This window comes from Mycteria americana, chromosome 2 (genome assembly GCF_035582795.1).
Source record: "Mycteria americana isolate JAX WOST 10 ecotype Jacksonville Zoo and Gardens chromosome 2, USCA_MyAme_1.0, whole genome shotgun sequence".
In the NCBI taxonomy this organism is placed as follows: domain Eukaryota; kingdom Metazoa; phylum Chordata; class Aves; order Ciconiiformes; family Ciconiidae; genus Mycteria; species Mycteria americana.
In genome coordinates this window covers 174912211-174929428 of record NC_134366.1, presented here as the reverse complement: position 1 = coordinate 174929428, position 17218 = coordinate 174912211, and the positions used below count along the sequence as shown (strand labels likewise).

Here is a 17218-nt window from a genome sequence, read left to right as displayed (position 1 = left end):
AGCCGCGCAGCACCATTACATCATCTTGGCAGGTCACCGGCTAAGCACCCGGTCTCCGTCCAGCAAGCAGCGCTCCCATACCACTTTAGAGAACTGAAGCGGAAAAGGAAGGATAATAAAAACAGACAGCATCATTTCTGCTATTCCACATCGATGATGAGGACCACCTCTCAGTTGCATAGCCCACTGCAAGTCAAAAGCAGCGTTTGCAAGCAAAGGACAAATAAGGCTAGTGAATCTTTTCGCAAGAACAGATTCTGGCTTTCAAGAACAATTTGCAAAGGTGCAATTTAGATACCAGAGGTCTGAGATAAGGGTATGTCTCTGGGGAAGGGCATGATGCTTTCACCACTGCTGACACCCAGGTTTTACCGAGGCTCATTCAACAAGATTCTCGATATTGAGCATCACCACAAGCCAGCAAGGATGAAAAGGAGGTTTCCACAGAAAGGAGGGTTCCACTTATAAAACAGGAGCAACTGAAATAATTCTTTGAGTTGAAAGCATCTTTCAGAAAATAAGCAAGGTGGACTCACAGCTTTTTAGATGATATCTAGTTTTCCCTGTGGTCCGGATACCTTTACTCCACTGGGTTGCTTGCACAGGGGGAACTACTATGCAAAAAAAAAAAAAAAAAAAAAAAAAAAAAAAGTAAGAAACCTCAGTAGTGACCCACTCCTTAGGTATGTTTGTGACCATAAAGCAAATTTCCAACCTGAAGAGCTTCTCACAAAATAGCAGGTCATGGGAACCATGACAGCTTGCAGATGACAAATCCTTTTTCAAACATGTTCCTTCAGCTGTGCCCGCTTGGCTCCTTGCAAAGCTGTGATGCCAATGATAAGAGTTTAACTATGCTAATACCGTACACAGGAAAGCGTGCTCATATTTTTAGAAAGCACACGAGGACGTCAACACTTTTTTTAAAAATTTTATTTTAAAATTTAGTTCACCCAACTGGAGGCACAGCTAAGAGATGCTACTCCGTAGAAGTTTATATGCACGCAGTATGGCATGGGTGGGTTGTGAAAGCATTATTGCAAGCACTACAGATTTACAGCATTACTCACAAAGGACAGAAACCTAAGTGATTCATGCTCATCGTTCTAGAAAAGCAGCTTAAGTTTCCTTCCCATCCTTGCACGTCTATGACAACACATTCATGAAGATCTCATTACTTAACTCTTCCTGCAGTGCTCATCATAACTTCCGTCCAAGATGTTGGACTGTATTTTCTGGTGGAGATATGGGTTCCTCAAAGAATGAGTCTCAAAAAAAATTAGATGCTACTGAAGAACAGGTCAATCACATTAGAAGAGCAGCCTCATATTCCTGTTGTCCTTCAACGCAAATGCTCTCAACTTCATTTTGCAAGATTTTGAGCTCTTACTGAATTACCAACCCCACAAGAGCAGCCCCAGTGCTGAAGAGAGGGGTGCTGGCAAGTTTTCAGTGCTCTGAGTCTTCCCTTTAAGACACCCACCTTCGTTCCAGTCCTCACAACATTTGTTTGTTACCCTGCAGTATTTAAGCTTCTCCGACATCATACTGTGGGACGTACGTCATAGGGAAAAAGAAAGGCAGCGTGATAAAGGGAATATTCATCTCCAAAGGTTGACAGGGCAGGAAACCCACTTGCCTGGTTGATTCTGGGAAAGCGTAGGATAGCAGTGAAAATGTTAAAGTTTACATGCATGAATTTCACTTTTGGAGCCTGCTCCCGCTGTAACAATATCATCTTGTCATGCTGCTTTTTAAAATTCACTGACCACTTCCCAGACTCAACTGAATTATTCTGGGTGAAGGCGGTAATTTTAGTTGGGTGAAATGCAGTTCACTTCACCTACACCAAATAAAAAGCGACTCAAAAAAGCCAAAACAAAATACTTAAGATATATTAACTAAGAAGTCAACAGAAGATGACTCCGCCACCCTCCACCAGCCCTTTTCTCTGTCATCCTCTGGGAGGGACAGCTTTGTAAGTAAACTCTTAGTCAGAAAGACACAAATGCTTCACAAAACAGTATTACAAAAGCCATATTACAAAACCTCCCAAAAAACCAGGGAGGGGAGTAAGGCCCAGTCCACAGGCAGGAGGGATACCATGACTTCACTTATTCTGAGAGCAGAGATTACTGTAAACCCTTCTTAATTAGGGCTTTAGTCTGCTAATTCTATGTAATAAACTCAGAGTTTAGATTTGGTTCTGTACCTCATAAAAAGGGTATTGGGAGAAGTTCTTTCCATCTCTGCAGGATGAAAATGGAGATGCAACTTCTGGACCTAAGGGCTGAGAGCACACCAGCTATCCAGGTGTTTTGTGCACAGAATTAGCTTCAGTGGTTGGGTTTTTCCTTAAATTCAAGGCCAACCCATCAGGATGCAGAAGGCCATGACAAAGACTTCTGCTATTGCTGGAAGAATCAGCAAAGGCGTCCTCAATCATTACTTCAGTATCATCAGAAGAGACTTCACCCAGCCCTGAGATCTGTGATTTCCCATGGTCACTTCAAGCCAACAAATGCCAGACAACAGAAGAGCAGCCTTATGATCGTTGTCTTCCTTCCTCCCCATATTCTCTTCATCACCAGGAGCCCCTTCTTACCCTGTCTCACCAAAGCATTAACAGTTTTTGTCTGTTGACTTTTCAGCTGAATCGGGTCCCCAGCAAATTTCCTGCTTCCTACACCAACACAAGCGCAAGGGACTGCTCCTTGTCTGCCAACCTACGGAGGTTGGCTTCAAGACATCTTGAGGCTGCAGCTTCTGGAAAACCAGGTCAAGGAGATCAGAACTTCCAGCGAGCCAAGCTTGTATTGCTGGTGCTGGTATCTTCAAAGGAAAGAAAACCAACCCAAAACCAAACCCCAAACTGTTCTGTAGCCTCTGAGGTCTGCAGTCAAGAGCAAGTGTCTCCAAGTGACTCGATGTGTTTAGTATCTGCCCTCTTTCTACTATCCTTCCATAATAAGAGAAAAATTCCCAAACTCCAGGGACCCCAGTGTCCCATCCACCATCACCAGATGCCCGCTCACAGCTGCACTGTCCCTCCCAGCAGGGTTGGCCATCACCGAGGCAAAGAAATTACAACCAAAATCCAGGATCTCTATGGCTATTGAGAAGTCTGGTGCAGTTACTGGCCATTTTGGTTAAAGCTTGCCATACAGGCTGCTCGCTAGTGCTGCTCTGAAGCTAAACGAAGCATCACAACTCATCAAGCTCTGACGGCCCGACTGTGCAAAACCCAACAGACGTGGAGACAAATGCCCAATCCACTAGCAGGCAGCCAGGAGGCCTCACTCTACCAGACCTCTTCTGCTTGCAACACAGCTGCTGTGCCTCAAGCAGCAAAGAAATGTAAGGGATGATTACAAGCTGCTGAAGAGTAATTTTAATTATCTCCTAGTAATCTATTAGCAGTACATTAGGACAGCTGAAGAACCTCCTTTCCTTTCAGGGCCACCTGGAGTCCTACTGGTTCAAGAAAAGCTCAGACAACCCAGACCAGACTTCTTGTCCCAAGCTTCAAACCAAATAGATGCTTGTTTGCCCAAGGCAGAAAACTATTACCTGCCCACCTTAAATATTAGCTAGCAAGTATGCTGACCTTTACAGTTGCCATGACAGCTATGTATTGAGAGTTAGGTCATATGCCGTGATGGGGACAGTTGCTAGAAATAGTTTAATATCATTAGCATGTCAGATGCCTATTGCAGTTCTTCCCCTTTGCTCGGCACACAGGAGCTTGCCATCGCACAAGCAGCTGCCTTGGCCATCGACTGCGGTGTAAATACAGGAAACATAGCACAGTGGTCCAGATGTCCGCGATGCCATCCTAACACCAGCTCCTCAGAGGGTCACTGCTACAGTGCTCCTCCCAACCTTGAATCTTGCAGAGTGGAGATGTTCAGCAAGAACAGCAGCAATATTTTGGTTATGAGACAGTTTGGCATTGTTATCCCCCAACACAAAACATCACCTAGCTTTTCCTCCCTCCACGGTCATTTAACTCCTCCAAAAAGGCACCAAGTTCAACAGGAGCCCTCAGGAAAATGCTGCTGTTGCAATTTAAGAGCAGCTTTTATTCAAATCAAACTTTTCACAGAAAACACGAATACTCCAGCAGGAAGCAAGTTTAGTCGGCCACATTCCTTCACTCCAAGATTGCAACTTCAGAAGCACGTTACTGCTGGGGACCACATCTCACCCCAAGGGGAGGGAGCCCAGGTTCCTCCACACTGGAGGAGCCTCAGCAGAAGTGATGGCAAGTTGTGCCTAAACCAAATTCCAAGGCCATGAGAATTCACCTTTCTAAAAAGACTGCCAGAATGAAGAGACTGGGATAACGATTTAAGAGCACAGCCTGTTAACCTTAACAGAATGACTCTTTACAGGTAGTCATACAGGTTTCTCCTCTGTGCCTCATTTGTCCAACTATACAAAGCAGGATACTCTGTGCCTTTTTCTTTTTCCTCCCAATTTCTATTATTACCTAGGAAGATTGCTTAAGAAACTGTGTTGAGAACCAGCAGAGGACTTAAGTACATACTCTCAATGGCATAAATTATCTTTTCATTTTCCTAAATTCAGTATTACACAAGATGACTTTCTGAAGAGTGGCTGAAGTCCTACAGTTACTGCTTACAGGTGGAAAAACAACAACATTGCACAATTTTACACTTAGACAGGGTCACCTTTCTAAGAAGCCATGCAAACATGAATTACGATATTACGTGCAGTCAGATACCTATTCAGCATTGTGTGCACCATCAGGAGAGCCAGTAAAACAACTTCACTGATACAGAAAAAAATTAATCCCCAAAAGAAGTGCTATCCAGTTCACAACAAGTCTTGTTTTCCATCTTCATTCTTTAAGGTCAGATTTGCAACAGGCTAGGAGGAATGAAGAGGAAGCAGCATGCCAAATGACAACATTAAAATGTAAGCACTCAAAAATCTGGACTGCAGAGACACAGTTGAATATGCAGTATTAATTTTTATACCCAGTATGTGTGGCAAACAAGAAAAAAAGCATAGCATCACATAAAAGACCACAGCAGAGCAAAGAGTTTAGACTGCATTAGAGGCTACAATGGACACTTGCCAAATCTAGCTTGGTTGATTGTAGCTAGCCATCCCCGAGTTGAGGGTGGTGGAGGTGGGATTGCATTTCCCTTCATTTACCAGGTCAAGGGGATTTTGTCCGGACAACCATGCTCTGCACGTGATCCCAGAAGGGCTTGAACCCTTATCATCAGCACTGCCGTACAGACCTCCACGGAGTAACTAAACCAGCTACATCGGCTGGCAGCAGCAGGCAGCGGGTTTCCAAAGCAGAGGACATTGACGGCCATCTCCTACCACTCCAAGTCAGCAGGAAGCTTCCTGGCTGGTGACAACCCAAAGGAAGAGAGAGGATGCTGGGGTCATGCCAAGACAAACCGAGCGTGGTTGCAAGGGGTTGCTTGGAAACCTTTGAAAGCTAACATTGAAAAATTCAGATTTTGATAAAGAACATCGCAGTAAAAGAAGCAGAAGTTTTGCTTTAAATCAGGCTTTCCCAGAGCCAAGTACACTGTCTCCACTGTCTTCCCGTTTCCCTCTACTCCTGCTGCTTTGCAGGTCACCTTTGGGCCCGAATGCTTCAAAGGTTTTCACAAGTTCAGTCGGCAAGAAGACAGCTGGGTACCTGCCTACAGTGGTAAGTCTTTCTAGATGGTCAAAGTCACCCAGCAGAATAATATTTCAACAAGAGACGGTGATATATGGAAGGTACACGCTGAAAAGAAAAAGAATGAAGTTACTGTAGCACAGTGCAGCCCTGGCATCTAATCAGGGAGACAGATGAAGGCAGCAATCTGTCTCCTTAAGTTATGCACATTTTATTTTTTTTTATTGCTGCATAACTGTGTTTGAAGATGCTCATAAAATGGCTGCAGCACAAGGGGGCTGCACCAGGAGCGTCCCTCTGCAATCGTGAGGGAAGTAATGGGAAATTTAATCATTAGCAGTGTTTAATTGCCAGTAGCCAGAACACTCCTTAACATCCATTATTAACTTTGTAACGTACCTATGGACCAGGATCATAAACCAGGTTTTGCTTCAGAGCTTAAAATCCTGCTGCAGCTGTCACTGAGGGTAAGCTCAGTAAGTCACCTAAACTGTTACGCACAGACCTGTCACCGTGCATGGTTTGTGTGCTCCCCAAAACACAGTTGACCATGTGGGATCACATGCACGAGCCCATTTTAGCCCACCCCAAACAATCCTTCAGGTTACCTTCTACACCAGATCATTCCTCTTGGCTTGCAGTTGCATTAGAGACTCTCCAAAAAGAAATTATATAGAGATCGGTAGGAGGGCAAAACAACGCTGCCCATCAACATACCAGAAGCAAATGGGTAACTCATCTTCAGGTTCAGTGCAAAAATCCAGGTTGAATTCCTCCCATCTTCAAGGCTCAAAGCAACTCTCCACACCAGCCTACACCAGTCTCCGTTCCTTACCACATCAAAATCTCTCTCCTCCTACTCCGTACTATTTATTTTGATTTCCCAGCTAGCCCATCGGCTACCCTGCACACATCATGTTCCCATCTCCATCGCATGGAGCCATGCCTTCCCCATATTAAAACTCAGTTACAAGGAGCTGAATTACCCGAGTCTGCTCCAACCTACTCCTTCCCTCAAAACACCTCTCAAATGGTAAGTTCCTCCATGGAGGGATTATGGTAGTATTTTTTCTCAAGGCAAATGGGATGGACAACCGTGGAGAGGAGTCACTTGCAACCATTAAAATAGCTAGGGAAATAGATATTCAGCAATGACTTTTGCATGTGTAACTGTAAAAAAAAAAAATTTGTAGCTGTAATAGCAGAGCAGCAGTGAAAAGCTCATGTTTTTAATAGATCTAGAAATCTCCACTTTCCACCCTACCACCAAGATGCACATATAGACTCGCAGCTAAGAGAGAGCCTTCAAAATCCCCACGTTGAAGGCACCGCACCCAGCAAGGACAGAGCCTCAAACCACCCTCCCAAGAGGCTCAGCAGCGTGTTACTCTCAAGGAAGCAAGCTTACGGCAATCACGGATTTTATCATTTAATTGCAATTTGACACAACTAAGAGCCATTTTACTGTGGCTCGAATGAAGATCAGAGGACATTCTTTGCATAGCTTATGTTTTCACCATGTTTTTCCAAATCCCACGCCCTGGATTTTCATTTCAGCCTCTCGTTAATGCGTGGTTACAGCTCGCAGTGGTCAAACAACTCCCCCCACCCACTAAAATAGCCAAAAATTAATGCCTTTTTTTTTTTTTTTTAAACAGGGATTAGCTGCTAGCAGTAGTCTCTCAGCATGATGGTTAATTCCCATCAGGATACAGCAGAGCTGTATCAACAATACGGCACCTGAAAGACGCAGCAAGGTACCAGCAGTACAAAGAAGATGTAAATAAGTTTGCATATGCAAGCATCAAAGACTCCACGAGATCCTGAAGTGTGAAAACATCTTTTCCCTACCAGATACCGAAGGAATGGTAGCGAGACCAACAGGAGTGGGAGGACAGAAGGGGGGGGGAGACAAAAAGTGTGACTGTAGCAGCAGCTCAACAGTTGGAGAAAAATCAAGGTAAAAGAACAGTAGAAACAGCAACTTGGGCACAAGGAAAGCAATCATGCCAAGAGCATTGGGAAGAGCAATATCCAGGTACCTGCAGCGAGATGCAAGACAACTCGTGTAGAGAATGACCAAAAAATGATGGGAGGAGAAGAAAACCCACAAGGCTGTTCCCAGGGGAGTGGGACAGAGGCCCTCATACCGCAAAATGAGAAGAAGCTTCATGAAGCCCCTCATCTGCAGACCGAGTTAGCACGCCTCTGCAGTGCCACTGGACTCCAGCAGCTACAGGAAAAGCAGACAAGAAAGTTTTGTTGTTGTTGTTGTTTTCTGCCAGAATACCAAGTCTCTCGTCCCAGGGATGAAGGCAGTTGAGAGGTTTCTGCTAGAGCTGAGAAGGAGGATGCAAAAAGTGTGAAAAAGCAAGAGAGCAGAAATGGAGCAGAAGAAAAGAAGTGAGAAATAAAGGCAGGAGGCGGCAAATTTTCCAGCAAATCCCACGTGGCTGCCCAGTACATTTCTCAGACCTCCCTGGCCCGTTACAACTACGGGGACAGCCCAGCAAGTCCTGGCTTAGTGGCCGCATATACAACAGGCAGGAGCAGAAACAACGGCGGAGTGGAATGCTGTATTTTAAAGCCTTGGAAGGGGTAAGATGAAGAGAGGAAAAAAAAAATTAACATAATAAGGCAGAGCACAGTCTTCAGGGAGAAGGAGCTCAGCAACAGTAATGAGTTTTAAGAAAATTGCATCATTGGTGGTATTTGTAATGTCTGCTGCTGGAGCAAGGCTCAGCCAACTACCTAGAGATGTATGCATCCCTAGGAGCGTAATCCTGCACAGCGGCCAGATACGACACTTTATTCATTAGGGGTTTTCCACTCAACGCTGACATTCAAGATGAGGGTCCCGTTCCACAGCACTATAGGTAGCAAAACCATGTCATGATAGATCTGCCGAGGTGGGAAGTTGCCAAGGGTAAGAGAGACTCAAAAACCTTCCAAGAAAAGAGGATATCAAACCAGCAGGCTTGGGTCTAGTAATCTGCTGGGCTTTTTACACCAGAGGTAGATACGGACTGAACTTGAAGAACTTAAGAACCTTGAGAGCTTTACTGCAGTTGATCGTGTCAAAACATGGTAACGAAGCTGCAGGCAGGTTAACCGGTTGAGAATGGGGACTGAGGGAGTCACGGTAGAGTAGATGACACACCATGTGCTTTAAGTTCAACTCCCTCCGCACGAGACAGACGAGAGGCTCTGTGCATTGCTACGCATGCACATTTGCATGAGTAATCACCATGGAGTACTGACCTGCCAGACCCTCAGTCTAGCTTGCCATCCCTTAAGTGCTTTTCAGGGCTGTATCCCAACAGACATGAACAGGTCTATGCTACAGAAACACGCTGGCTAGAATCCAGCATTAAAGTCACAGCCATACACACACAAGCTAGCTATGAAGGAGCCTACAGCTCAATGAGAAAATGGTAACACTCAGGTTAGTAGAGACTGAGTGGGTAGACAGAGGGTCAAAGGAGTTTTAAGCCTTCTCCCAGTCAAAAACACATGTCTAGGTCTGCTGTTCCACCAAGGCAGCCTGGTACCTGAGCACTTTTGAAAGTGTGGATCTACTGATCAAGTGCAGCACCCACATACCAGGCAGCTAAAACACACCAGAGACCCAGTGAGTCTCCAGCTTTATGAATGTGGAGATAAATAACACATATTCAAACACTTCTAGATGTGTCCAGGAAATCCTGAGACCTAAAAACATAGCCCAGCCGTCATGGGGGACAGGGGCATTTTTTATGTCAGGGCTTTACCCACTCCTGGGCAATGGAAAAAACAGAGATCATCAGTGTTGTAACCTCACAGAAAGGCATGAGGTATGTAGGACTAGTTGCACTTACAAACACATCCCCATCCCCTTCCCTGGGCATCCAGTCCTCATCTGAACTTGTTGAGATGTCAAGCCACGAGAAGAATGGCATTGGTCTGGCCAGAAGCCTGCCTAGCCTGGCACCCTACCACCAAAAGCAGATGTCTACACACTAGTAAGACTAGTGCAAGCAGCAATTCTTCAACATATTAGTACTACACTAATGCAACAGGAAAAACCATGGATAGGACAAAGTTTACAGTACATGAACCGTAAAGGAAAGGAGGAAGAACAGCGGACTGGCTAAGGTAGACACGGTAAAATAAGATTTGGTCTTATACCATTTAATAGTAGGTGCCCTGGAAGTCATCACATAGCTGTCAGTATGATTAACTGCTGTTTATTCAGTGCCAGAGCAGGTAATGATTGCTGTGCTGGCAAGTGGGAAAGCCAAGCGAAGAGGAGTTGTGGGGGGAAGAAACACTCTGGAGCCAGCAGAGATGAGGAGCTGACTCAAAACTTTGGGATTTGTGGTTAGAGTTACAGACTGGAAGCTAGACTGCAAGAGAGACTGCTGTGGGATAACCAAGCTGTAAAGCAAGGCTAGTCATTGAAATACCTGCAGTACCAGTCAAGTCAGGAACTTCATTTTGCATGAGGCATATTTAAATAGATATTTTTAAGTCTTTAGGACTCAAAGCAGATTTTTAAGCTAGGCTACTGCACTATTTTAAGATGGCTCATCAGAGCAGAAAATTGAGTTGGACCAGCAGATAGCAAATTCAAGAGAGAATCAACAGTGGTGGTGAAGTTGGTTCTTCGAAGGAAGAACAGGCTGACACAGAAGTCAGAGTGGTCTTGGGTGCTCATAAAGAAGATCCATTAGATAAAACATTTTTAGCAACTCAGGTAGTGATGAGCTACTCCACAGCAAAGCCACCGATCAACTTCCTAGCATAGAGTCCACTTCCCTCGCCCCCATTCCATTTAAAATGGAGTTACTCCCAACTCAAAAGCCAGTGGCTTCATTTTAAGTCAAAGTCACTCCTGGCCCATTTTCCCAGGCTTTCTCAAACTCTAACACCCCAAAACAAACGCTCAAAGATGCAGAAGGCCAAGCTCCACCACTCTGAAGAACAAAACAGGAGAGAAGCTGCTGTTGAACTGGAAGAGTTTCAGCTAGCACAGCCATCGCTCACATCTTTGACTAGACAAACAGGGAAGTTATTGTTATGAGAAGGATTAATTTTCTATAGTGTCATTTTTGGAATGACAGTGTTGAAACTTGTTACCTGTTACAGCAATTTTGGTATAACATGGCCAAGGAGTGCTAGCAATTAGGATCCGTTTTTATTACGTAGGATTGAGAAGTGACCCAAGTCTCAACTCCCACATATTATACGCGGTGAGAAAGAAACGACTACAGGCTACCAAATCCTTCTTCTGAACCTGCTACCTTTTTATTCAAGCCTTCCTAGTTCTTTGTAAGAGTCCTCAGCAATTCACAGCAGCATCCTCTTCCAATAATAGGTGCCTAGAACAAAGAACCAGAAAGGCTTGATTATATACGAGTGATGCCTTACGTGAGCAAATCAGACTTCTGTCCCTGTGGGAGAGCAAAAATTTCTCTTCGGTCTGTGTCATCCTTGCAACAGAGATGGCCAGGGAAAATAGGGCAGAGGAAATGAAGGGATCCCTTTGAAAGGCCACAGAAAACCAGGTAACCAGGTTAAAAGGATGCTATGTAATGGAATTTTTCAGAATGACAAGAGAATTTGGACAGAACGGCTACATTTAACGTGATTATCGGTGCAGCGGTGATTCAAGCTGGATGTTACGACGCAGCAGCTGAGTCACAGGGACTCTCCATGGAAAGGCTCTTAACCTGCTGCACCACCGCAGTGATTCAAAGAGCCCAACAAGCTTCCTGTGGTTAAACAAAGTCGCAGTACTTTGCTGACAGAAAGCCTGTGTGCGCACAGCCGCGGCGCAGCTTTTACAGAGAAGCTACTTAAACCAGCAGCTATTGTGTGCCCAAGCCTTACAGTAAAGCCTTTAATCCAGCAATGCCACCCTAAAAAAGTTTGGGACTTTGCTTTAAAAAGACAAAGCCAAGCAGGTCCCTTGAACCCGAACAGCAAGACAGGAAGATAAGGCAAGGACTGCAGAATCAGCCAGACCTGCAATTTGCTCGCTGATTAGATCCCTTGAGCAGAGCACTGCAGCAGGAAAATTAGTCAAATCATCACCCAGACACTACTTAGCGACTTGAAGGAAACACTGGCTGTTCGTTGCCTTTCAGGATAAGCGATCTTACTGCAATGTTTTCTGGAGCCTGAGGGACGACAGTTGTTATTTAGGCACGAACAAGATGTCGTCGTCTTCAGAACTTGCTTTGCCTGTCTTGCACAGTACAGGTTTCAGACGATGCTCACAACTCACAATATCAAAGTGCTCTTTGCATACACCTCTCGCACAGTTCAGCAGAAACATTTACCACCAGAAGCCATCAGGACTTCCCAAGTATGAACTGCTCTGGACGTTCTCCAAGTGAGTAAAGCAAGTTTACGTAAGCGTCTGTTGAGAAGGTCTGTAGGCAACTTGCATTGGCTACACAAAGGCCACGGTTTCAGTTCCGAGATGTTTGAGAGGAAGTTTATCTGATGCTGCAGCAATCAAAGAACATACTGCTTAGAAAAACAATAAAATTAAAAAACAGGTGCTGCCAGCCACCAATGAAAGGCAAAGTGAATAACTCTGTAGATCTAAAAGGCTATTCTAGAAGAAATCCAGCAAAAAAATCCCCTTTGAAGTCATGACACAGTCACAAGTCCCTACTGCTCTGCTGTATTTTCATTCAAGCCTTGTACCACCTGGGCCTCCAGATCAGATCCTCAGCTCCTTTTATCGAATTGTTTCTCAACACCTCGAAGAGCGGGTCACCACAAATGGGACTACAAGTTAAACTGAGCATTCAGTTTGCAGTAAGTCTCTTTATCTGTCCTCCACCAGCAGCAGAAGTGTCAGCAGCATCAACAGCCTGACCAGTCACTAAGCACAACTTCCTCAGAAGTAGCAGCAGCAGGAGGCGGCAATCATAGAATCATAGAATGGTTTGGGTTCAAAGGGACCTTAAAGATCACCCATTTCCAACCCCCCTGCCATAGGCAGGGACACCTTCCACTAGACCAAGTCGCTCAAAGCCTCATCCAACCTGGCCTTGAACACTTCCAGGGAGGGGGCATCCACAGCTTCTCTGGGAAACCTCTTCCAGTGCCTCACCACCCTCACAATAAAGAATTTCTTCCTAATATCTAACCTAAACCTACCCTCTTTCAGTTTAAAACTGTTACCCCTTGTCCTATCGCTACACTCCCTGATAAAGAGTCCCAGAATCTGCAGAAACAGGAGAACTTGATGGTAAAGTTACATGCCAGGGGACCTAAAAGTTGGTGAAGAGCCAGAAGCATTAGCACATCTGAAGGGAGATCTGCTCTTGATGCGGTGGCACTGCTGCCCAAGACAGACCAACGTTAATCAATGAAGAGTCCTCCTGTTGGTTTAAGGGACTGGCTCTATGTTGGGTGATGAGACTTTCCTTTTGGGCTCATCGATATAGCGTGGATGTTGACAGATGCCAGGCAGGATATTGCTCAGACCGTGGTCCAAGGGATGCACTTGTTACAGGTCACCCTCCAAGAGGCATCCTTCCAAAGGGAGCTCTGTCACCAGCTGATAGCTACTTCCATCTGCCTACAAGGAGATGACTTCCTGGCCTGATTTAGGAGAGAAACACCCCCCCGAAGACACATTTAAGCGAGCAGAGTGCAGATGCAGTGAACAGGCTGCATCTACCTACTGATAGAGGTACAAGATGATATTTTGCCTCTCTGCAGTCTGCCCTGAACTGAACTTTTATGCCCCCCAGCACTGCTTACCACCACACACCTGCCCTGAAAAAGGGGAAAATGGCATTTTACCTGCAATCCCAGAAGGGAAGGCAATGAAAGCTTCATTGCCAGGCAGTAATAAGGTACTAAGTTGCATCAGCTGCATTGGCCTTCAGAAGCTGGACCTCCCGGGCCCTGCACCTTTGCTAGACAACACCACAGACTGCTCTCTTGGTCTTCAACAAGCACATTGAACATTTTGGCTGTGCCCCGTACCCCCATGGACTCTTTCAACATGGTCCAGTGCTTTGAGGGAAAGGAAAACTAGTCCCAATCCTCAAGACCAGCACAAATGAGATACCATAAACCCAAACACTTGTGCTGAAAAGAGTAGAAACTCATCAGGAACCAGGCAAGTCCCTGCTCACAAGTTGAGGCTAAGATTGCCACATGGCGCGGCACTCCAAGCACACGGAAGAGCTCTGCCTACAGACAGATACGCCAGCAGTCCTACCTCTACTGAACACAAGATCTCCAGTCCTGAGCAAAGACTATTTCAGCTGGCTGGGCAGCAAATTTCAAAGGAGTAATAGGAACTGCCAGACACGCTGAACATGGATCGAGGGCACTTTCTACACAGCTCTAAGCAATACCTTCACCGCACTCGGTACCAGTGATCGCTTCACCCAACATGTCCACTCTGCTCATTTCAGCCTTTCTGGACACTAATTGCTCAGAGCAACATCAGAGCTGGAAGGAAGCTTGCCTGCCAATCTGAAAGTCAATGACCCATGCTCTTAAAAGCCATGGTCACATGGCCTAAATTGTAGCTAAAAATAAGGCAAGATGATGAGTAGAGACTAAAATTTCTTAAAGGTTTTTTTTCTAGCACATTTATAATTTCTTGCTACTTAGGCTGATAAATGGCACTAGTACCGAGTGCCATAACCAGAGGCAAGCGAGAGACATGTTTAGTATAAAACATACTTGTTCCCCGATAATCAGGCAAGGCTAGAATTTGAGGTGAGGAGACAGGTAGACATCCACCAAGATGTATCCTAAAGCAGGGCCCCCAAAGAGATCCTGCCCGCTCCTCCGTTTTTCTCTTTGCACTTGAAACATGAAAAAATAAGTCCCACAGTGCCTTTAAATAGAAATAAAATTTACACACCACTAACAGCCAAAGCACGATGCGAATGCCAATAAGCAACTCTACTATGGTCCAGCCATTACTCCAAGTGCACTCTGTATGTCCTCAGAAATTTATTTATAAAGCATTTTCTTTTTCCTCCCTCCTTGTACAATGGACACAGAGCATGACAGTTTTTAAATGACAAATCAATACAGAGAGCTCTAAAAACCAAATCATATTACAGCTGCATTAGAAATTTTCTTGGACTGTGGCTCATGAAGTATTGAATATTTTCAATTACTCTTCTTTTTCTTTCTCCAGCTGACATAAGAGTTCCTGAGTCTGATGTAAAAATCTGCTCCAAACATTTTCACCCTATGGAGCAGTTTAAGGCTTTTTCTTCTCTTTAGCAGATGAAAGAAAATTTGTGAACAATAAGTGAACCTAAGCCAGTGGTTGCAGTAAGTGCATCACACAAAATTCGTAGACCGAGTTGGAAGAGTTTCCATTTAACATCATCTGTACTCTGTTTATCTCCAGGAGTGGGAAGAAAAAGCATCCCTTAGAAATATACTTCAATACAGTGGATTAAAGGGTTAGAAGCTAGAAAATAGTACAGCTAAACTGGAGCTCCTTCCTCCAATTTAAGAGCTGACCTGAGCTTAGGAAGAGAGAGTTTCTTGACACCATCAAGTAGCATGGCTTAGGAGGGCAAATTTGGGCTCACGTCCCCAGGAACCATAAAAGCACTAGTCAGAGGGTGCGGGTCAGAATCCGCCAAAGCAGCAATTCAAGCTGTATGTCATGATGCAAGTGTCTCCTCTTCCTCCATCCCGCATCTCATGTTAGCAGTCACCTCAGCAAGCTGGACACCCACAAACCCGTCTTTCCTCTCCCTGGAAACCTGCTAGGTTTCTAAGCTTTAGGCCCTGAAAAGTATGAGAAGAGATTTTGAAGTACCAATACACTGGATTTTTTTTTTTTTTTTTTAAATATACAGAGGCTCCCCAGACCCCTTCCCATCCCTTTTCTCATTTAAGGGATATGCTTCGGGCTGTCCTGCCATCTCATCTCCCAGCCCTTAGAACAAAAGGAGTGCTTAGAAGAAGATGGCTAGGAGATGAGATCCCACACACTTTGTCATTTCTATTTCTGTGTCCAGCCACACTTGGATTTTAACTCAAGTTCTTTGTGTCATTTGATCTCCTCTATCAAATGGATTGCTGCATTAAGACTTCATTATCTTTCCTAGCCAAAAATACTGCGAGTATCTCAACAGCTCTGCTACGAAAGGCAGTATTTAGTCTTCGGGAGAACAGACTTTCAAGGGAAGAAAGTAGTGTATCGCTTCAGCTACAAGCAACACCAGGAGAGCTTTGTTTTAACCTTCCTCCCCCACTGATACCGACTGGGATCTACAACCAAGGCAGCAAGCACAGAGCCCAACACGTAATGAGGTCTACTTTGTCTGTCTATTTAAGTTTTATTCATTTTGCCTTTGCAAAGGTGCAATCACTGTAGGTTCAGTCTGATGGCTTTTCTACAGCAACAGAGGTACTTAACCTTCAAATTATTCCCTTCACGTTACAGTCCTTTATTTTTCCCCTCCTTGTTCATCTTTGCAAACCCTTTAGTCAATGCTGAAAAAAAAGCAATGAATTGGACAGTGCTGTGCATCGCTTCCAAGTGTTCAATACGCACATGTTGCTTAATACTGTCGGTAAAATAATATGTCCCAACCTCAGCTAGCATGCAATTTTTAATCACTGAATACTAGCACTGTTTTTTTTTTTTTTGTGGTGGTTGGATACCATCAATTCGTTGCTTTCTAAAAATCTCACTTCTGGCTTTGAATGCACATAAAACATTTCCAGGCAAAGCGTTAGTCTACAAGACAAGCTTCCATTCATTGGGAAGGATCAGGAACATCTGTCTCTGTCCTGCGGCATCCTCAGACCATCTTTCGGTACTTCAGTATGATCAGCCTCTCTCTTTGGTATCTTGCCCGTTAATGCACAGTTCGCTTCTCCCAGTTGTTCAGGACGAACGACAATACCTCTTCCCAGCCTCAAGTTTTCCCTTTCAGTGTTTGATTCTACGAAGCGGACAGAGCAAGAGCTACAAGATCCTCAAATACTAATGCCAACTGTATCGTTAATAGCAGCTCAGAAGAAAGAGCAAGGGAAGTGCCGAGAGTACAGCTACTTCCAGCAAAATACCCGCCATGCAGCAAAGCGGAGATGAGCACACAGGAGTAACTCTGGGCATTTCACCCTGAGAAACGGAGTACAGTTGGCCATGTTATTTCCACTCCCTTGAGTGGAAAATTGCAACCGCACGGAAGGTGGCTAGCAGCGATATCGATTTGTTAACCTGTACTACTCCCTGCTTAGACAGCTCTTCTTATATGCGACATATGGAAACCTTCTAATATTCACCTGAAGTCTTCCCCCGTCTTAGTTTTTGCTTATAAAGCAATCATCCTTCACATTATTTCCAAGCTAAGAGGACGTTATCTTTCATAAGACTGACTGCATGAGCAGATGCAAAAAACATTTGCTAAACGGTTTAAAGAGCACTTTGTGCAAGTCAAATTACTCCAAGTCACAGTTAACTCCAATCATCCAGTTACCCATGCCAGGCTTCAGCTGGAGCCTCTCTGCAGACCTCTGGGGCAGACAAAATTATTTTTCAATAAT

General features: G+C 44.7%; 1 protein-coding gene across 4 annotated transcripts in view; it reads right to left on the bottom strand.

The window, feature by feature from the left end:
- Positions 1-17218, bottom strand: part of ARHGAP39 (Rho GTPase activating protein 39) — a 152031-nt gene that overhangs the window by 118845 nt on the left and 15968 nt on the right. For 3 of the 4 annotated variants that reach the window (XM_075495402.1, XM_075495404.1, XM_075495403.1), the window contains exon 1: positions 7714-7859. The exons of the other annotated variant lie outside the window; for it this stretch is intronic. In XM_075495402.1, coding sequence (XP_075351517.1) covers positions 7714-7856 — 143 coding nt within the window. In that variant the 5' untranslated portion in view covers positions 7857-7859. Of the gene's footprint in view, positions 1-7713; positions 7860-17218 lie in introns of those variants that run through there. 4 annotated transcript variants of the gene reach the window in all.